The sequence below is a fragment of the Pseudophryne corroboree genome, chromosome 4, assembly GCF_028390025.1.
Source record: "Pseudophryne corroboree isolate aPseCor3 chromosome 4, aPseCor3.hap2, whole genome shotgun sequence".
NCBI lineage: Eukaryota > Metazoa > Chordata > Amphibia > Anura > Myobatrachidae > Pseudophryne > Pseudophryne corroboree.
The window spans coordinates 4,599,391-4,622,502 of NC_086447.1; the positions used below are offsets into that span (position 1 = coordinate 4,599,391).

General features: G+C 52.4%; 1 protein-coding gene across 1 annotated transcript in view; it reads right to left on the reverse strand.

Annotated features, from left to right (window-relative positions):
- Positions 1–19,605, reverse strand: part of DNAJC5G (DnaJ heat shock protein family (Hsp40) member C5 gamma) — a 56,077-nt gene extending 36,472 nt beyond the window's left edge. Inside the window, exons 1-3 of the mRNA XM_063914922.1 lie at positions 19,502–19,605; positions 3,109–3,227; positions 2,626–2,839 (exon numbers count right to left, since the gene is read on the reverse strand). Of these exons, the coding sequence (XP_063770992.1) occupies positions 2,626–2,839; positions 3,109–3,221 (327 nt within the window). The 5' untranslated portion in view covers positions 3,222–3,227; positions 19,502–19,605. The remainder of the gene's footprint in view (positions 1–2,625; positions 2,840–3,108; positions 3,228–19,501) is intronic.
- Positions 19,606–23,112: the final 3,507 nt, after the last annotated feature.

The following is a 23,112-nucleotide window of genomic DNA, read 5'->3' on the forward strand; positions in this document are numbered from 1 at the left end:
TTCCACTAACTATACCCCCCCCCCCCCCAAGATTCTGTTCTTGGTCCTCTCCTTTTCTCTCTCTACACGTCCTCTTTAGGAGAACTCATTAGTTCTTTTAACTTCCAATATCACCTCTATGCTGATGACACTCAAATCTCTCTTTCCTCCCCTGATCTCTCTCAGGCTCACCTCACTCGTACCTCCGACTGTCTCTCTGCTACCTCTTCCTGGATGTCCCAGCACTTTCTTAAACTCCACATGTCTAAGACTGAGCTGATCATCTTCCCTCTCTGCAGCACAACCTCACCTCCCACACTCTCATTATCCATTGATGGCACTACTGTCTCCTCTAGCCCCCAAGTGCGCTGTCTTGGAGTAATCCTTGACTCCTCCCTCTCCTTCAAACCAGACATTCAGCACCACTCACAAACCTGCCGTTTCCATCTAAAAAATATCTCCAGGATCAGACCCTTTCTCACCCAGGATGCTACCAAGACCCTCATCCACTCACTGGTCATCTCCAGACTGGACTACTGTAATCTGCTTCTGACTGGCCTCCCTGACACATACCTCTCTCCACTCTATCCTCAATGCTGCAGCCCGGCTCATCTTCCTCACCAAACGCACTACGTCCACCTCTCCTCTCCTACAAGCCCCTCACTGGCTTCCCTTCCAGAATCCATTTCAAGCTTCTCACACTCACTTACAAAGCCCTCACCCACTCCTCTCCCATCTACATCTCTGACCTTATCTCCCTTACACTCCCACCCATCTTCTTCACTCTGCTACTGCACGCCGCCTCTCCTGCCTACTGATTACCTCCTCCCACTCCTACCTCCAAGATTTCTCATGTGCTGCTCCCTTTCTCTGGAATTCCCTACCTCTCCCCCTCAGACTCTCCACCTCTCTACAGAACTTCAAACAGGCTCTCAAGACCCACTTCTTCCCCAAACCCAGCCAACTCTCACCCTAACCCTCTGTCCCACGCTCTCTATGTACCCTGTCCGTGTCACCAATGTCTGTCAGCTCTCACGAGCAGGGCCCTCTTCCCTCATCCTTTTTCTTTCTTTAGTAATCTTCAACTGCACCAAATCCAGCAGTCTTCTGCCACTTGACACTTATTCCAGTGTCATCTGCTGATGTAGCTATGTTTATTTACCCTGTACTTGTCCTATATTGTCTTCAACGGTAAGTCGCTGTTTTCCCATTTTGAGAATTTGATTATGTACTGTGTAATTGGGTGCTGCGGAACCCTTGTGGCGCCATATAAATAAAAGATAATAATAATAATTCAAAATTGTTTTACAAGATAAACATCCGCCATGTTCGGGAATAGAACCTGGGGTCATGGGTATTCTATGCGGTGACACTACCGCTAGACATAGTGATGTCACCGATTGCAATGATTATTTTTTTTGGTGGACAAAAGATGCAGTCAGCTCAGTGCAAAAAGCCCCTTTTCTGTGCTGAGAGGTGCAAGTGATTGCGAGCACCCAAGAAGTATACGGTATAAGCAGATTGCTTGTTTGAAAAGACGCACACTCAGCTCTTCATAGAGGCAGTTAAACATATAACGGGAGAACATTAAGTGGTAAGAGCCAAACAATCTGGCAACGCTTCTACGTCATCACAGATGTGTCACAGACTGAGAGAAAAGCCAAGGAGTTCCTCCTGAATGACTGCAGGTCCTTGGAGGAGAACTTCAGGACAAAGCTGCCAGAAGGACACATACTATGTCAGCCTTAGTGACAAGCGAGGATTCAGGTCCGGCCCGGTCCCCGTCTGCTGCGGATGCTCTCTATAGGGACAGAGCCATGGGCAGAAAGGCGCATGTGGGGCCTGCTGCCAAGACACAGTGACCAGAAACACTCCATACATCCCTGGGTGCAGTTACAGGAGACCAACAAGATGTATCTCAGCCGGTTATATAGCTGTGCCAACAGATGCCAGCAGACAGGCTGGGAAGTTACTGGAAATTATCTGAAGGTGTCCTCTGGCAGCGCCACAGCAGTGGTCTAGTTACACCAACTAGGAGACACCACGTGGCTCTTGCAGCACTAAAGGAACAGAGCTTTGCATCCAGCCTCCTTCAAGATAAGAAATTGCCCTCAGAGTAGCTGTGGGCCTTCTTTCTTTCAGGTGGTAAGCGGTTAGGTGGCACTGATGGCTGAGCTGGGTATACAACTTCTCACGCTGCTGTACATTTCTCACCTCCTTACCTGTGTGATCGCTGAACCCTTGGCCCACGTAGAGAACTAGGGTTGTATCACCCGGTATCCTCACAATCAGTACCACAGAGTGTTGTATAATTACCATTACCAGGGATATTTATGATCAGTCTGCTTATAAGACTCCGAATGATGCCTCTTTTTTGTATTCTTGTGACCTGAAGAGCTAACACTCTAATCCATTCCCCCGCTGTCCTGTGGTGGATAATACCCTGCAGTTCTGACATAAAGTAGGCAGTCGGGGGAAGCAGCTGTAGTCATCGGCTATTGTGCCCAGAAGGTGCTGGAGGTGCTCTCTCCAAGGCTTGATACATCTCCCCCGAATAAGAGGGCGTATGGAAAGGGCAGCGCAGTCTGTCTGCGCCCTAAGGGCCGGGTAACGTCTCTGGCGAGGTCACAAGCCTACGCGCCTTACCTTGAACCAGCACTTGGACATGAGGAAGTAATATTTGACGCTCTCCTCCCCGAACTGCTCGGCGACGTACAGGCCCATAGAGCCGTACTCGTCGTAGATCTTGCGCTTGTTCTCATCGCTCAGGGTCGTGTTTGCATTGTTTATCTCCTTGAACTTCTCAGCGGCCTCCGGGTTGTCCGGGTTTTTGTCCGGGTGATACCGAAGGGCCAACTTCCTGCGGAGACAGCGGAGAGACAATGAGCAGACATAACAGAGCTTCTTAGAAATGTGGCTCCCCCACGACCCTCAACAGTGCCCACCACCTGGGGACAGGGAGAAAGGCCAATGCCATTAAATTAATCTTGTGTGGGATTATTTATAGGGATTTCCCATTTTAAATAACCAAGTTTGGGCACTTCCGCTGTCAGTAATAATTCCCCCAGCAGAGCCCCTTCCCGATATATCTCCCCATTACAGAGAGAAGCGACGGGACCCTGTAATTACCGATAGGCTTTCTTTATGTCATCCTGCGAGGCCCCTTTCTCCAGTCCCAGAACCTGGTACAGAGAGGTTCCTGTCCGGGACATCTTTCTCTGAGGTCTGGTGGGCTCCGCCATTGTGTCCTGAGAAGAGGCCGGAAGATGGTCAGTAATGTGAGCGCAGAGAATAAAAGGCTCCTGTGAGGTGTGTAATAACTATGCGCATTACTAATACATTCTAGCAGAGTCCTGTAGCCGGCCATCCTACCTATCTTCTGTCTCTTACTACCGTGTAATAACAGCTATGGAGGAAAGTATTCAATACATCCCAAATTAATATGCAGTCATACTGTATGTCCAGAGGGACAAAGAGGCAGGCCCAGCGGTAAGGTCATAACCCCACAAGGAACCGGGAGATGGGACAATGGTAATGTCACGCATTCACTAGGAACCTGGAGTTTAGACAGTGGGGTAAGATCATACCCAATCTCCAGGTTCCTTGTGGGGGCATGACCTTACCACTGTCCCATCGCCAGGTTCCTTGTGGGGGCATGACCTTACCACTGTCCCATCTCCTGGTTCCTTGTGGGGGCATGACCTTACCACTATCCCATCTCCAGGTTCCTTGTGGGGGCATGACCTTAGCACTGTCCCATCGCCAGGTTCCTTGTGGGTGCATGACCTTACCACTGTCCCATTTCCCAGTCCTTGATTGGGTATGATCTTACCACTGACCAATCAAGAACTGGGAGATGGGACAGTGGTAACGTCATGGCCCCACAAAATACCAGGAGATGGGACAGTGGCAAGATCATACCCAATCAAGGACTGGGAGATGGCCCAGTGGTAAGGTTATGCCCCCACAAGGAACCGGGAGATGGGACAGTGGTAATGTCATGCATTAACTAGGAACCAGGAGATTGGAGAGTGATAAGATCATACCCATTCTCAAGGTTCCTTGTGGGGGCATGACGTTATCACTGTCCCATTTCCTAGTCCTTCATTGGGTATGATCTTACCACTGTCTAATCAAGAACTGGGAGATGGACCAGTGGTAAGGCCATGCCCCCACAAGGAACCAGGAGATGGGACAGTGGTAATGTCATGCCTTCACTAAGAACCTGGAGATTGGGTATGATCTTATCACTGTCCATACTCCAGGTTCCTTGTGGGGGCATGACCTTACCACTATCCCATCTCCCAGTGCTTGATTGGGTATGATCTTACCACTGTCCAATCAAGGACTGGGAGGTGGGACAGTGGGAAGGTCATGTCCCCACAAGGGACAGGGAGATAGGACAGTGGAGGAGAAAGAAGCACTCAATAGAGAGTAGTAAAAGGACTCTAGGGTGGTAGAGCACTCTTGTGGTAGTATGGGGATCAATTTAACTTTTAATGTTTATTAAAATTATAAAAACCTTGAAGAGGCATGAATGTAAATCACATACAAGGGGATTCAAAGTTCCATATGTAGGCTAAAAATAACACATAGATAAAATGGGACTACATTACAAAGCACACAAGTTCCCTGGTATTTACGAGTATCGTTATGCTGAATCAATTCTATATTACACTTCGTACAGTTTTGGTGTTCATAGAATTCTGTAGACAATGTGAAAAAGATAGACAGGACTACCAAAGCATCTTCGGAATTCTACTGTCTCTCATCTGCCTAGACAGTGAATGGAAGATGAGAGTCTTACTAGTGCCAGTCCTGAGGAATAAAAGTAATAGCAAAGATTCCGGCACACTTTTTTCTCTGCTTTTGGCGGTTGTGTACCAATGAGAGAAATACCAATACATTCTATTAACACTTTTCACTTATTAATTTTTTAACACTATTTCTCTATTTCAATTGTATCTCATTTACGTATCACTTTCTCTATAGCTTCGGCTTCCTAAATACTAATTTATTAACACTATAGTTTTTTCACTGCTATGCTACGCTGGGCTTTCTGGCTTATGCTGGTGTTTTGGGGTGCCACACCCTGCACCTAGATATAGCGCTAGGGACCCCAAATATACAGAGACGCCTTGATGCGGCTTTGGGGCTTATTCACACATTTGCGTAAATATGTGTAACGAAGATCTCTGAATTCTATTATCATGTGGAATTTATATCTGGTTACGGTTATCATTCAGGGTGCTGGGGGAAACAAATGCCTTTTTTTCTTGCTGAGAAATACCCCTCCCTTTCGAGCACCTGAATGATATCACTAAGCTAATTGAGCATCTACCAATATATATGTTTGTTGTGGGAGGCAGAGAGGTTCCTGCATTAGGAGGTGCAGGCCCTGACATGCCACATGGAGCATTATGGGGTTGCTCCAAGGTAGGTAGCTCTTAGCTTAGACATATTGTAGTAAGGAGCCATTATCATGTGGCTCCTTGCTGGTTAATCTTAGACCCAGATTGGGGTAATGGAGGTGTGAGGTGTGGTGCCTCTGGACTGGCTGAGCTGGATGGCTTTAGTGTGGCATACCTTTACATTCTATTAACACTTTTCACTTATTAATTTTTTAACACTATTTCTCTATTTCAATTGTATCTCATTTACGTATCACTTTCTCTATAGCTTCGGCTTCCTAAATACTAATTTATTAACACTATAGTTTTTTCACTGCTATGCTACGCTGGGCTTTCTGGCTTATGCTGGTGTTTTAGGGTGCCACACCCTGCACCTAGATATAGCGCTAGGGACCCCAAATATACAGAGACGCCTTGATGCGGCTTTGGGGCTTATTCACACATTTGCGTAAATATGTGTAACGAAGATCTCTGAATTCTATTATCATGTGGAATTTATATCTGGTTACGGTTATCATTCAGGGTGCTGGGGGAAACAAATGCCTTTTTTTCTTGCTGAGAAATACCCCTCCCTTTCGAGCACCTGAATGATATCACTAAGCTAATTGAGCATCTACCAATATATATGTTCATAGAATTCTGTAGACAATGTGAAAAAGATAGACAGGACTACCAAAGCATCTTCGGAATTCTACACTGTCTCTCATCTGCCTAGACAGTGAATGGAAGATGAGAGAGTCTTAGTAGTGCCAGTCCTGAGGAATAAAAGTAATAGCAAAGATTCCGGCACCCTTTTTTCTCTGATTTTGGCGGTTGTGTACCAATGAGAGAAATACCAAGTCATCCTCATCGATGATAGAAAACATAAGAATATGGAAAGAGTATTAGAAGATGTCACTGTATATCTCTGTTCAAATGATTTACAGTAGTGACGACCCCATAATTCGGACGGGAGGGTGCCACATTCTCAATCTCTGGATCTATACTGATCTTGTGCCAAGGTTTCCAGTCTTCACAATGCAAACAAGAGATAATACTTCTCACATACATAATATAATATGGTTACATTTATGGGACTGATAAAATATAGCTTGGCTTACAAAATGCTATGCTACAGTGTATTCCTGTAAAACAATGTAACGTTCCATTGTGGATGCAGATGCAGCCACACACAGAATATAGGCATGCCACATATTTTACTCAGTAGAAGCTGCTCGTGCGTCATATTACTTTCCTGTGCATCTTAGACACGTTTGCCTCAAAATCCGCCCCCCCCCCCCCCCCCCCCAAAAAAAAAAGATGCTCAGCGCTAACGAGTCCCGCCACGGCATGGCCCGACTTGAAGGTCTGTTTAGCGCGGCTGCAGCAAGGATTAAGGGGACACATCTTTATAACTGGTATGGGCCACAGTGGCTGGTAGGATATTGCGCTGTATAACCTGGCTCCTAGGAGAGGTATACATGGAGACTGGACCCAGCGTTCCCGGAGACCTGTAGCTGCCTTGAAGAAAATAGCTGCTGTGGGTCTCTGAGGGGGTGGAGCAGCTCAGCGGCGGGAAGACTGTAGTGGAATGGCGCCCTGAGCTGGGGGAGGGGCCACTGGGAGAGGGCTGCCCTCCCCTATGCTGACATCAACCACCAGGTTCCCTGGCCTCAATAAACTTCCCTGCGCCAGTATTGTTGGCTCTGGTGGTCTAGTGGCGTCTGGACTAACCGGGGTGTGCAACAGCACCTTAGGTCTGTCCCCAAAGACCGGCGGTAGGACTGCACACAGACGCGGGTTCCCGCCACCAGGAGCCCACCTTACATGTCCACCACTGCTCCAGCTGCAGTATGGGGTCCCCCAGGGAGCCGCGCTAGCAGTGTTCCAAGGTGCCCCACCGGAATCACCAGAAAGCTTAACTGTATGGTGCCTACTACACCACCACCTACACCCCATTGCCTCCCCTGTGGAACCCCATGGACCCTGAAGAAGAAAGCTGAATGCCTCATTCCCCAAAATACCAGAACTTTTAACCAGGTCCTATTAACGTCTCTCTGTGCCTCTTACCAATTCACGCTCCCGGAATGGCCCATGCTATATGTAGGTAATAACTGTGATTTACATATCTGGCGATGACTGAAGCAAAAACCCATGTCACGACCGCCAGGTTGGCGTATCTGAGCGCAGGCTGGAATAGGGTGCTGTGACACTCCCTATAAGGAGATGGAGCAGTAGTTAAGGTCATGACCCTCACAAGAAACCAGGAGATGGGACAGTGGGAAGACCACACCACCGGAGAGACAGACCGGATCAAACCCCATGAAGGGGAGATTGAACAGTAGCAAGGTCATGCTCCCCACAATGGACCTGGAGATGGGACAGGGGTAAGATTATACCACATGAAGGACCTGGAGAAGGGACAGCAGTAAGGTCATGCCCCCCATAAGGGACCTTGGGATAAGACAGCTGTAAGACCATTGGGCACATCTACTAAGCCTGGAGAAGTGATAGAGCAGTGATAAGTGCAAAGTGATAACGCCCCAGCCAATCAGCTCCAATATGTAAATTGACAGGTAGGAGCTGATTGGCTGGTGCGTTATCACCTTGCACCTATCACTGCTCTCTCTCTTCTCCAAGCTTAATACATCTGCCACCATGTTCTCGGAGGGACACTGGGACATCCTGTGACAGTGGGGGCTGGGAGAAGTGGATATAAAGACATCATGATATGAATGTGAGAAGGTTGGTACAGATGTCACATGTATTACACTGCCAGGAGACAGGCCATTAATTCCGTTACCATCCCACAATAACCACAGGAATGGTGCCCGGTATCTGTCCCCCCCACATACCCACAGCGCCCCTTTTACCGAGTGTTCCTGCTCCTCAGCACGCCATATGGGGGATTTCCTCTAGAACGCAGTAATATGCCTCAGCTCTGCTGCAATTACCCAGTATATCCGCATTCTAACACAGGATAACATTACAGGACAAAATCCACATTATGTATACATGTAATCATTATACAGACAGCCCCACCTCCCCACCCCCTGTAATCACCTGGCAATAAAGTGCATTCATTAGCATGTTGCCAATTACACCTCCTATCCGGCACAGCGACGCACACACCTCCTGTCCGGCACAGCGGCCCTCCTATCCGGCACAGCGACGCACACAACTCCTATCCGGCACAGCGACGCACACACCTCCTGTCCGGCACAGCGACCCTCCTATCCGGCACAGCGACCCTCCTATCCGGCACAGCGACCCTCCTATCCGGCACAGCGACGCACACACCTCCTATCCGGCACAGCGACGCACACACCTCCTATCCGGCACAGCGACCCTCCTATCCGGCACAGCGACGCACACACCTCCTATCCGGCACAGCGACCCTCCTATCCGGCACAGCGACCCTCCTATCCGGCACAGCGACCCTCCTATCCGGCACAGCGACCCTCCTATCCGGCACAGCGACGCACACACCTCCTGTCCGGCACAGCGACGCACACACCTCCTGTCCGGCACAGCGACGCACACACCTCCTGTCCGGCACAGCGACCCTCCTATCCGGCACAGCGACGCACACACCTCCTATCCGGCACAGCGACGCACACACCTCCTATCCGGCACAGCGACCCTCCTATCCGGCACAGCGACCCTCCTATCCGGCACAGCGACGCACACACCTCCTATCCGGCACAGCGACGCACACACCTCCTATCCGGCACAGCGACGCACACACCTCCTATCCGGCACAGCGACGCACACACCTCCTATCCGGCACAGCGACCCTCCTATCCGGCACAGCGACCCTCCTATCCGGCACAGCGACCCTCCTATCCGGCACAGCGACGCACACACCTCCTATCCGGCACAGCGACGCACACACACCTCCTATCCGGCACAGCGACCCTCCTATCCGGCACAGCGACCCTCCTAAAAGGCACAGCGACGCACACACCTCCTATCCGGCACAGCGACGCACACACCTCCTATCCGGCACAGCGACGCACACACCTCCTATCCGGCACAGCGACGCACACACCTCCTATCCGGCACAGCGACCCTCCTATCCGGCACAGCGACCCTCCTAAAAGGCACAGCGACGCACACACCTCCTATCCGGCACAGCGACGCACACACCTCCTATCCGGCACAGCGACGCACACACCTCCTATCCGGCACAGCGACGCACACACCTCCTATCCGGCACAGCGACCCTCCTATCCGGCACAGCGACCCTCCTATCCGGCACAGCGACCCTCCTATCCGGCACAGCGACCCTCCTATCCGGCACAGCGACCCTCCTATCCGGCACAGCGACGCACACACCTCCTATCCGGCACAATGACCCTCCTATCCGGCACAGCGACGCACACACCTCCTATCCGGCACAGCGACGCACACACCTCCTATCCGGCACAGCGACCCTCCTATCCGGCACAGCGACCCTCCTATCCGGCACAGCGACCCTCCTATCCGGCACAGCGACGCACACACCTCCTATCCGGCACAGCGACCCTCCTATCCAGCACAGCGAACCCCCCCATCCGGCACAGCAACCCTCCCCCCTGGCACAGCAACCCTCTCCTCCCTCCTATCCGGCACAGCGACCCTCTCCCCCCTCCTGCCCGGCACAGCGACCCCTCCTACCCGGCACAGCGATCCTCCCGCCTCACCCCCTCCTTCTCGGCACAGCGACCCCCCCGCCCCTCCTGCCCGGCAAAGCGACCCTCCCCCCCCCTCCTGCCCGGCACAGCGACCCCCCCCCCTCCTGCCCGGCACAGCGACCCTCCCCCCTGGCACAGCAACCCTCTCCCCCCTCCTACCTGGCACAGCGACCCTCTCCGCTGGTACAGCAACCCTCTCCCCCCTCCTGCCCGGCACAGCGACCCCCCCCCCTTCCTGCCCGGCACAGCGACCCTCCCCCCCCCTCCTGCCCGGCACAGCAACCCTCTCCCCCCCCCCTCCTGCCCGGCACAGCGACCCCCCCCCCCCCTCCTGCCCGGCACAGCGACCCTCCCCACCCCCCTCCTGCCCGGCACAGCGACCCCAGCTCCTTGCCCTGCACAGCGACCCCCCCCCCCTCCTACCCAGCACAGCGACCCTCGCCTCCCTCCTACCCGGCACAGCGGTCCTCACCCCCCTCCTACCCGGCACAGCGACCCTCCTCCTCCCCCCCCCCCCCTACCGGGCACAGAGACCCTCCCACCTCCTATCCGGCACACTGACCCGCTTGCAACTATGGAGCTCCAGAAAACCAGTCAGCTTGTTGGGAAGCTGAGCTGCTCCTCCCTCCCCCCCCATGGTACTTTCATGTGGGAGGCTAGAGGGGAAGGCATTCCATTTTGTGGGAAAAGGTCTGGAATACACTTCACATACACTTCTGTTAATATACACGGAGCCTGTACCCAGGCACTGCAGTGCCTCACAGCACACAATATATTAATTACATTTTAAAACATTGCTATTGTGCTTTTACGGTGAGTGCTGGGCTCCCTTAGCCTTGCAGCCTATAGGACTGCCGGGGTCTCCCCATGGTCAGCAGGGTGCACTGAAGGGGGGGGGTGAGCTGGCTGCAGCAGGGACTAACTCATCTGCCCCGCTGCTGCCACCCCCCCTCCCCCGCCACCCAGTGTGGCAGGAATTGCTGCCTCGCCGCAGCCCCCTGATCCGAGGCTGTGGCGCACCCCCCTTCTGAAATACGGCAGTTCAGGATGCTCATCCCGGCTGCCGCGGCTCTGTGTCTTTCTGAAATGCTGAGGCGCCGGGAGTGGAGCGCCCGGTCCTCAACGTCCAGTGCCCTACACATGCTTCTGCAGCATAGGGAGCCTGCTACCCGGACCCCCGTAAGCGGCGCACCCCAGCAGCCTGGGACCCTCGTGTCGGCTGCTGCGGCTGGCCACCTCCACAGTGCTGAAGCGCTAGGAGCAGAGCTCCCAGCCCCCAGCAGCAGCACACTCTGAGCGCTGCATTGGCTCCCTTCTCCCTCGGTGCACACACACCACACAGCTCAGCGCGCCGGGGGCTACCCACACTGCCGCAGTTGCCGGAGAGGTCCGGGACTGCGGCGCAACCATCTGTACACCTTTTTAAAGATTTTTCAACAATCAGCGCTGTGACAGGACGGTTCCGTACGAAAGCACTCACCGCTTCCGCGTCCCGTTCCCAGTGCACAGAATGGAAGGTTTAGGTCACACGGGACCTGACCACATAGGGGATTCCAGCTTACCGTCAGTAACCGCTTGTTACTGACTCCACCCAATGCGCTGTGGGCGGGTTTATGCTGCCACCACCAAACTCCTAACCTGCTGTGGCGTTTGGAACCACGGTTCTGCTCTGTATGTGCCGACACACTGCGTTACCACACCTGTGCGGTGTTGACGAATCCCCACTAGTCACCTGACTAGACCGCTACCGGTAGCTGGCGGAAGGCGGAACTTGGAGATGTTAGGTGCTTCCCTGGACAGCCGGAGGATGGGGCTATGTTTGGCATAACCCTGTAAGTCACAAGATGAAGCAATTTTCTTGAGGCAGATGATGTTTATTTGCTCAATAATAGCCTTAAAAAAAAAGACTCATCCCTATTGCTAGGGGCAACAGCATACAGCAAGATGTTCCAGCAGAATGAAGATGGTATAAATACAATACCATACAATGGGGCAGCAGCCCTCCTTTTATCCTACTCCAATACACATTACCACAGGGGGTAAGCCCGCCCTGTGGTGTACAACCAATCAATGTTTACCCATGAGCTGTGCATGCCTTGGTCACATGCACAGCTAACATTGTTCCCTATGGACAGTGGGGAGTGGTCGTTCTCCTTTGCCTGTCCCATCCTGGAGGATCAGGATACGCCCCGATGCCGTTCAGTCTAGGCTGGGGGAAGTTTTCCCGCCTAAACTGACTTCCAGAAACCTGCCCGGGACCCAGCCCACTGCCTGCAGCCTGGATTTGGGCTCCAGAGCTGGGCAGCCTAGATCCCCGGTCAGGGTTTCCTGGCCACTACGGGTGATCTCCATGGAGCTCCAGAAAACCACTCAGCTTGTTTCAAAGCTGAGCTTCTCCTCTCTCTCCCAATGCCCCTTTCAAGTGTGAGGCTGGAACGGAAAGTATTCAGTTTTTGGGGAAAAGGTCTGGGAGAATCCATCAGCCTGCACAGCCATGGATTCCCCCCTCCTGGGACACACAACCAAGTAAGTGCAATTTACCTTTAAATACATTTCAGTTAAATACATGTGTTTCCCTTTAAATATACTCTGAGCCTGTGCCCTGCACAGGCTCCACATACCTAGGCACTGCAGTGCCTTACAACACACGGTATATTTGAACATTTAAAACCCATTGTTTTTGTTTTAATGTGTCCAGCGCTCAGCGCTGGGCTCCCCTAGCCCTGCAGCCTGGCTGCCAGGGCTCTCCCAGTGCTGGAGGTATGGGGCGGGCTTCCCCCATCCTCCAGCCTGCCTATAATGCATGCCACTGGGGTCCAGGGAGCTGGCTGTCCCTGTCCCCCCAGTGCGGCACTAACTTGGTGGCCTCGCCGCGCAGGGAGCCGGCTAGCCCGGTCCCCTGTGTGCGGCGCTGAATCCGGTGCCCTCGCCGCAACGTCCGGCGGGGAGCCGGGCTGCGGCGCACCCCCCTCTTGCCGCCCAGCAGGCCGGGACGTTCGTCCCGACTGCTGCGGCTGGCCACCTCCGATGGGCTGAGGCCCCGGGAGCTCAGAGCACGCTGCAGCGGGAGCTGAGCTCCCACCCGCAGCGGCTCACCCTTCTCCCCCGGCGCACACACAGCTCAGTGCGCCGGGGGCTGTGCTCACCGCTGCCGGGAGCGGAGCTCCCGGACTACGGCGGCGCACGCCTGATGGCTGCAGCGGGAGCTGATCTCCCGGCTGCAGCGGTTCCCCTCTTCCCCGGCGCGCACACACTGCTCAGCGCGCCGGGGGCTGCCCTCACTGCCGCGGTCGCCGGAGAGGTCCGGAACCATGGCACACCTTTAAAATACAGTTTTAAAAGCATTTTAAACACCTGGCGGCCATTGTCCACGTGGGCTGGGAGTCTCTCCGGCCACAAGCGCCTAGCAACTGCACATTTTAAAGCTGGCGCCTAGCGCCAGTACACATTCAAAAAGTGGCTCCAAGCGCCAACTGTCCCTCAATATGGCGCCGGGCACTTAAGGGTTAAGTGCCGTAAGTGCCGTGGCCGCCATTGTCCATGTGGCCACCAGGGTCTCTGGCCACAGACCCTTCCTGTCCGGCACAGTGACCCTCCCGCCTCCTATCTGGCACAGCGACCCCTCCTATCCGGCACAGTGACGCTCCCACCTCCTATCTGAGGCAGGCAGGTGTATGGTTACATAGTACATTATATATAATAGGACAGTATGCATTGTACAGGGATCAGGTAGGTATGGCTGCTCTGTAATCGGCTCACGCTGCAGCAGAGCGGACTCTCAGATCTGTGTAATCAGCTTATCAGACACATTCCAGCGTGTCAGGAGAATGCACTTTATACCCAGCAGCAGGTAAAGGAGGGCGACGTCTCTCACCCGCACTGCTAGAGAGCAGGGCACACACGCAGTGTCTGTATGAGGGGTCACACCTCTCTCACCCGCACTGCTATAGAGCCGGGCACACGCAGTGTCTGTATGAGGGGTCACACCTCTCTCACCCGCACTGCTATAGAGCCGGGCACACCTCTCTCACCCACACTGCTATAGAGCCTGGCACACACACAGTGTCTGTATGAGGGGTCACACCTCTCTCAACCGCACTGCTATAGAGCCAGGCACACACCTCTCTCACCCGCACTGCTATAGAGCCGGGCACACACGCAGTGTCTGTATGAGGAGTCACACCTCTCTCACCCGCACTGCTATAGAGCCGGGCACACACACACAGTGTCTGTATGAGGAGTCACACCTCTCTCTCACCCGCAGTGCTATAGAGCCGGGCACACCCGCAGTGTCTGTATGAGGAGTCACACCTCTCTCACCCGCACTGCTATAGAGCCAGGCACACCCGCAGTGTATGTATGAGGAGTCACACCTCTCTCTCACCCGCACTGCTATAGAGCCGGGCACACCCGCAGTGTCTGTATGAGGAGTCACACCTCTCTCTCACCCGCACTGCTATAGAGCCGGGCACAAACGCAGTGTCTGTGTGAGGAGTCACACCTCTCTCTCACCCGCAGTGCTATAGAGCCGGGCACACCCGCAGTGCCTGTATGAGGAGTCACACCTCTCTCTCACCCGCAGTGCTATAGAGCCGGGCACACCCGCAGTGTCTGTATGAGGAGTCACACCTCTCTCTCTCACCCGCACTGCTATAGAGCCGGGCACACCCGCAGTGTCTGTATGAGGAGTCACACCTCTCACCCGCAGTGCTATAGAGCCGGCACACACGCAGTGTCTGTATGAGGAGTCACACCTCTCTCTCACCCGCAGTGCTATAGAGCCGGGCACACACGCAGTGTCTGTATGAGGAGTCACACCTCTCTCACCCGCAGTGCTATAGAGCCGGGCACACACGCAGTGTCTGTATGAGGAGTCACACCTCTGTCACTGCACTCTGTACATGAGGATGGTAAGTATATATGCAGTGACATGTATACCAGGCATTCCTCAAGGCACACCAGCAGGCCATGCGTTAGTGATATCCAGGCTTCAGCACCCATGGTTAAATCAACATTACTTACATTACTTAGGAACTATTAGAGTCACCTGTGGTCAAGCCTGGATATCACTAACACCTGGACTGGCAGGCCATGTACACACTAAGACGTCATCGCAAACGACGCAGGTGGTCAGCAAAGGGACCCGGCATCGGTAAGTGCCGGCTGCGACAAACAACGACAGGGGGTGGGGAATAGTGGGGACCATGCTGAATTCAGTGACATAGTGCATACACACTGCGCCGTACTGCGCCCTGAGGAGCGAGGCCGGGAATGCCAGGTCGAGTAGATGTAATATATGCAGTGCAGGGGGGGGGGGGGGGCGCAGATGTAACATGTGCAGAGAAAGTTAGATCTGGGTGGGAGGTGTTCAACTGAAATCTAAATTGCAGTGTAAACATAAAGCAGCCAGTATTTACCCTGCACAGAAACAATATAACCCACCCACATCTAACTCTCTGCACATGTTACATCTGCCCCACCTGCACTGCACATGGTTTTGCCCAACTACTAACAAATTTGCTGCTGCAATCAGGTCTGAATTACCCCTCATATATAACACTACGCAGTGCGTGACATGTATCCCTAATACACAGGTCAGTACGTGTATATACGGGGGGTTACAAGTAATGGTAACAGAACATAGGACAGTATACAGGAGATGTAATACATCACTATATAATGTACACGATCAGCATATAATATACAGGACATCCGTCACACAGTGCAGGAGGCCAATACTACACAGAGAAGAACATACAGGGCAGTAAATCATACTTATATAGGGCAGTGCATGGTGTTACTAGAGAGTCTCATATACAGGAGAACAGCATATAATATACAGGGCAGCAAATACTATATTATACATAGGCGACAGTTTATAATACACAGGAGGAGAGTATATAGTATATAATCGACAGGGGGGTATATAGTACATAATATACAGGAGGGCGGTAATATAGTATATAATATACAGGAGGGGGGTATATAATATGCAGGGGGGTGCAGCAGTATATAGTATACAATACACAGGAGGGGGTACAGCGATATATAGTATATAATATACAGGAGGGGGTATATAGTATATAATCCACAGGGGGGGTATATAGTACATAATATACAGGAGGGCGGTAATATAGTATATAATATACAGGAGGGGGGTATATAATATGCAGGGGGGTGCAGCAGTATATAGTATACAATACACAAGAGGGGGTACAGCGATATATAGTATATAATATACAGGAGGGGGTATATAGTATATAATCCACAGGGGGGGTATATAGTACATAATATACAGGAGGGCGGTAATATAGTATATCATATACAGGAGGGGGTATATAATATACAGGGGGGTGCAGCAGTATATAGTATACAATACACAGGAGGGGGTACAGCGGCACATAGTATATAATACACAGGAAGGGGGTATTTAGTATATAATATAGAGGAGGGGGTATATAATATACAAGGGGGGTGCAGCAGTATATAATACACAGGAGGGGGGTTTATAATATACAGGGGTTGCAGCAGTACATAGTATATAACACACAGGAGGGGGTATATAATATACAGGGGGGTGTAGCAATATATAATACACAGGAGGGGGTATATAGTATATAATATACAGGAGGGGGTGCAATGGTATACAGTATATAACACACAGGACTGGGGTATATAGCATATAATATACAGGGGAGGGAGCAGCGGTATATAGTATATAATACACAGGAGGGGGGTTTATAATATACAGGGGTTGCAGCAGTATATAGTATATAATACACAGGAGGGGGGTATATAATATACAGGGGGGTGTAGCAGTATATAATACACAGGAGGGGGTATATAGTATATAATATACAGGAGGGGGTGCAATGGTACACAGTATATAACACACAGGACTGGGGTATATAGCATATAATATACAGGGGAGGGAGCAGCAGTGTATAGTATATAACACACAGGACTGGGGTATATAGCATATAATATACAGGGGAGGGAGCAGCGGTATATAGTATATAACACACAGGACTGGGGTATATAGCATATAATATACAGGGGAGGGAGCAGCGGTATATAGTATATAATATACGGGGGGGGGGGGCAGTACAGTGTGTATACCATACAGGGGGGGGGGGCGGTATATAGTATATAATATACAGGGGGTCAGTACACAGTGTATACTATACAGGGGGGCGGTATATAGTATATAATATACAAGAGGTGGTATATAATATAAAGGAGGGGTGCAGCAGTATATAATATACAATGGGAGCAGTACACAGTGTATAATATACAGGGTAGGCAGTATGTAGTATATAATACATGGGGTGGGGGGGTGCAGTACATAATGTATAATACACAGGTGAGGGGTATATAATATGTAATACACAGGGGAAAGGGGGGGGTGTCGGTATGTAATGTATAATACACGGGGTTGGGGGATGCAGAGGTATATAATATACGGTGGGGGGGCAGTACACAGTGTATAATATACAGGGGGGTGCAGTTTATAATGTATAATACACAGGGTGGGGGAGCAGTATATAATGTATAATACACAGGGTGGTGGAGCAGTATATAATATACAGGGGGCAGTATATAATGTATAATACACAGGTGGGGGGGTATATAATATGTAATACCCAGGGGAAAGGGGGGGTGTCGGTATGTAATGTATAATACACGGGGTTGGGGGATGCAGAGGTATATAATATACGGGGGGGGGGGGGCAGTACACAGTGTATAATATACAGGGGGGGTGCAGTTTATAATGTATAATACACAGGGTGGGGGAGCAGTATATAATGTATAATACACAGGGTGGTGGAGCAGTATATAATGTATAATCCACAGGGTGGTGGAGCAGTATATAATATACAGGGGGCAGTATATAATGTATAATACACAGGGTGGGGGAGCAGTATATAATACACAGGAAGGGGGGGCAGTATATAATGTATAATACACAGCGTGGGGAAGGGGGAGTGGCGGTATATAATATACAGGGGGTATATAATGTATAATGCATAGGGGGGTATATAATGTATAATACACAGGGTGGGGGGGTGCATAATATAATGTATAATATACAGAATGGGGGAGCAGTATATAATATACAGGGGGGTATATAATGTATAATACACATGGGGGGTATATAATGTATAATATACAGAATAGGGGAGCAGTATATAATATACAGGGGGGTATATAATGTACAATACACATGGGGTATATAATGTATAATATACAGGGTGGGGGGTGCAGTATATAATGTATAATATACAGCATGGGGAAGGGGGAGTGGCTGTATATAATATACAGGGGGGTATATAATGTATAATGCATAGGAGGGTATATAATGTATAATACACAGGGTGGGGGTGCATTATATAATGTATAATATACAGAATGGGGGAGCAGTATATAATGTACAGGGGGGGTATATAATGTATAATACACATGGGGTATATAATGTATAATATACAGGGTGGGGGGTGCACTAAATAATGTATAATATACAGGATGGGGGGTGCAGTATGTAATGTATAATATACAGGGTGGGGGGGGGGGGAGGAGTGCCGTATATAACGTATAATATACAGGGGGGTATATAATGTATAATACACGGGGTGGGGGGTGCAGTATATAATGTATAATATACAGAATGGGGGGGGAACAGTATATAATATACAGGGGGGTATATAATGTATATACACAGGGTGGGGGTGCAGTATATAATACAGAGGAGGGGGTATATAATATACAGGGGGTGCAGTATATATAATGTATAATATACAGGGTGGGGGGTGCCGTATATAACGTATAATATACAGGGGGGTATATAATGTATAATACACAGGGGGGTATATAAAGTATAATTTACAGGGTGGGGGGGGGCATATATAACGTATAATATACAGGGTAGGGGGAGCAGTATATAATATACAGGGAGGAATATAATGTATAATATACAGGGTGGGGGGACCAGTATATAATATACAGGGGGGGTATATAAAGTATAATATACAGGGTGGGGGGAGCAGTATATAATATACAGGGGGGTACAGGGTGGGGGGAGCAGTATATAATATACAGGGGGGTATATAAAGTATAATATACAGGGTGGGGGGAGCAGTATATAATATACAGGGGGGGTATATAATGTATATACACAGGGTGGGGGTGCAGTATATAATACAGAGGAGGGGTGCAGTATATAATGTATAATATACAGGGGGGGGCCGTATATAAAGTATAATACACAGGGAGGTATATAACGTATAATATACAGGGTGGGGGGAGTAGTATATAATATACAAGGGGGTATATAATGTATAATACACAGGAAGGGGCAGTATATAATATATAAATCACAGGGGGTATATAATATACAGGGTGGGGGAGGGGAGGTGGCGGTATATAATGCCTATGTACAGAAGGAGGACAGGAGCTCACCCCGGCCTGTCCCTTAGTCCCCGGATCCCGGAAGTGCAGCAGGTTGCGCCCCGCAATCCGGATAAAGTCCGCAAGTTCCCCGCCCAGCCGCAGGTGACAGCAGCCCCGCCCCCTGCTATTGTGACGTCAGCGAGATGCGGTCACCACCGGGCGCCATGTCTACTCCTGGCAACTGCCCCTGTCCTGTGTGTGCACCATCCTGCTCTGTCCTCATCCCTGCCCCAGCCAATCAGCTCCTCACGGTCATGTCACAGGATGGGGGGGGAGGGGCGTGTACTAACCCCGGAGAGAGATAAAGTACCAGCCAATCAGCTCCTCACTGTCATGTCACAGGATTTGGTGGGGCGTGTACTAACCCTGGAGAGAGATAAAGTACCAGCCAATCAGCTCCTCACTGTCATGTCACAGGATGTGGGGGGGGGGGGGGGGGGTCCTAACCCTGGAGAGAGATAAAGTACCAGCCAATCAGCTCCTTACTGTCATGTCACAGGATGTGTGGGGGGGCCGTGTACTAACCCTGGAGAGAGATAAAGTACCAGCCAATCAGCTCCTCACTGTCATGTCACAGGATGTGTGGGGGGCCGTGTACTAACCCTGGAGAGAGATAAAGTACCAGCCAATCAGCTCCTCACTGTCATGTCACAGGATGTGTGTGTGTGGGGGGCGTGTACTAACCCTGGAGAGAGATAAAGTACCAGCCAATCAGCTCCTCACTGTCATGTCACAGGATGTGTGTGGGGGGGGCGTGTACTAACCCTGGAGAGAGATAAAGTGCCAGCCAATCAGCTCCTCACTGTCATGTCACAGGATGTGGGGGGCGTGTACTAACCCTGGAGAGAGATAAAGTACCAGCCAATCAGCTCCTCACTGTCATGTCACAGGATGTTTGGAAAATGACAGGAGCTGATTGGCTGGTACTTTACCTCTCTCCTACGTAGTACATAGACCCCTCACAGCGCTGAGGTCATGGATTAGATTCCCTGCTTGGTCCTATCTGTGTGGAGTTTGTATGTTCTCCCTCCTCCCACACTCCATATATATACTGGTAGGTAAGTTGGATACGGTGCTCAGTGACAGGAGCACGCCAATCACACGCAATGCCGATTACAACACGCGCAGAGTATCCCGGAAACCGCAGCGCCGTGCACGCTTCCCTAAGTGACAGAGCTGGAGAGGCGGAGAGGTGGGCGTTCCTGGGGCGTATGAGCAGACGCTTCCTCGCCCTCGCTACGTCCTGCCATCACAGAAGGGATTTGGGTCACACGGGACCTGGACAATTAGGGGATTCCTGCCTACTGACAGTAACCACCTGTGACTGACTCCACCCACTGCGCAGTGGGCAGGTACATTGCTGCCACCACCAGGCGTCTGGAACCACGGGTCTGCTCAGGCTCCTACCGCCGGCACCTGAATAACCGCTGGCTGCTGTGTGTGCGTTGACACGTTTTAGCCACACCTCCTGCCTGGCGCCAGTTGTCCCCCACTGGTCGTAGACCTGGACCAGAGCCAGCATGGTATCCTGGCAGAGGGCGGTACTTGGAGGCGCTGGGCGTACCCTGGACAGCCGGAGAACAGGGGTGCTATAGGGCATTCCTGGGCGTCACAAGATGGAAGGCAATCGCTGTCTTGAGGCACGGGTAGTTACTGCTCAAAGCCCTGAGAAGGACTCTCCCTGTTGCCAGGGGAAACAGCATACAAAAAGATGCTCACAGCAGAATGAAGTAAGACGATATATCTTTCTGGGGCTCGCAGGCCGCACCGCCGCAATGCCTCACTACGACCGCGCAGCACCACCTACAGCGGGATAGGCAAGCCGCGGACCCCGGCTCCGGAAGTAGTCCCCCGGTGCCTGACAGCACCTTATGTGGGGGGAATATACAACCTGTGGTAGTTATTACCCGCCTGCACTATACATTTTGGGGCACAGTCATCAGCCGTATACAGAGAGAGTCGCTGCGCTCCTCGCGGGACGTAGAAACTGTGACGTTCATCAGACTCTGAAAAAGCTTTATTCTTAGTTTGACTGAGAATCTGTTCACAATCCTGAGATGATGAACAGCCCCCCAGTCCCTTCTCAAGCTGCGGGGGGCAGGGGGGGGGGGCGCGACTGCGCAATCTCTGCTGCCGGGCACCCCAGGGAATAAGGAGCTAGCACCAGGGGGAAGAGGGGGCCGCGACTGCGCAATCTCTGCTGCCGGGCACCCCAGGGAATAAGGAGCTAGCGTGAGGGGGAAGAGGGGGCCGCGACTGCGCAATCTCTGCTGCCGGGCACCCCAGGGGATATGGAGCTAGCACCAGGGGGAAGAGGGGGCCGCGACTGCGCAATCTCTGCTGCCGGGCACCCCAGGTGATATGGAGCTAGCATCAGGGGGTAGAGGGGGGCCGCGACTGCGCAATCTCTGCTGCCGGGCACCCCAGGGAATAAGGAGCTAGCACCAGGGGGAAGAGGGGGCCGCGACTGCGCAATCTCTGCTGCCAGGCACCCCAGGGGATATGGAGCTAGCACCAGGGGGAAGAGGGGGCCGCGACTGCGCAATCTCTGCTGCCGGGCACCCCAGGGGATAAGGAGCTAGCATCAGGGGGGAGAGGGGGCCGCGACTGCGCAATCTCTGCTGCCGGGCACCCCAGGGGATAAGGAGCTAGCATCAGGGGGGAGAGGGGGCCGCGACTGCGCAATCTCTGCTGCCAGGCACCCCAGGGGATAAGGAGCTAGCATCAGGGGAGAGAGGGAGCCGCAACTGCGCAATCTCTGCTGCCGGGCACCCCAGGGAATAAGGAGCTAGCACCAGGGGGAAGAGGGGGCCGCGGCTGCGCAGTCTCTGCTGCCGGGCACCCCAGGGGATAAGGAGCTAGCACCAGGGGGAAGAGGGGGCCGCGACTGCGCAATCTCTGCTGCCAGGCACCCCAGGGGATATGGAGCTAGCACCAGGGGGAAGAGGGGGCCGCGACTGCGCAATCTCTGCTGCCGGGCACCCCAGGTGATATGGAGCTAGCATCAGGGGGTAGAGGGGGGCCGCGACTGCGCAATCTCTGCTGCCAGGCACCCCAGGGGATAAGGAGCTAGCATCAGGGGGGAGAGGGGGCCGCGACTGCGCAATCTCTGCTGCCGGGCACCCCAGGGGATAAGGAGCTAGCATCAGGGGAGAGAGGGAGCCGCAACTGCGCAATCTCTGCTGCCGGGCACCCCAGGGGATAAGGAGCTAGCACCAGGGGGAAGAGGGGGCCGCGGCTGCGCAGTCTCTGCTGCCGGGCACCCCAGGGGATAAGGAGCTAGCATGAGGGGTAGAAGGGGGCCGCGGCTGCGCAATCTCTGCTGCCGGGCACCCCAGGTGATATGGAGCTAGCATCAGGGGGGAGAGGGGGCCGCGACTGCGCAATCTCTGCTGCCGGGCACCCCAGGGAATAAGGAGCTAGCATCAGGGGGAAGAGGGGGCCGCGGCTGCGCAGTCTCTGCTGCCGGGCACCCCAGGGAATAAGGAGCTAGCACAAGGGGGAAGAGGGGGCCGCAGCTGCGCAGTCTCTGCTGCCGGGCACCCCAGGGGATAAGGAGCTAGCATCAGGGGGTAGAAGGGGCCGCGACTGCGCAATCTCTGCTGCCGGGCACCCCAGGG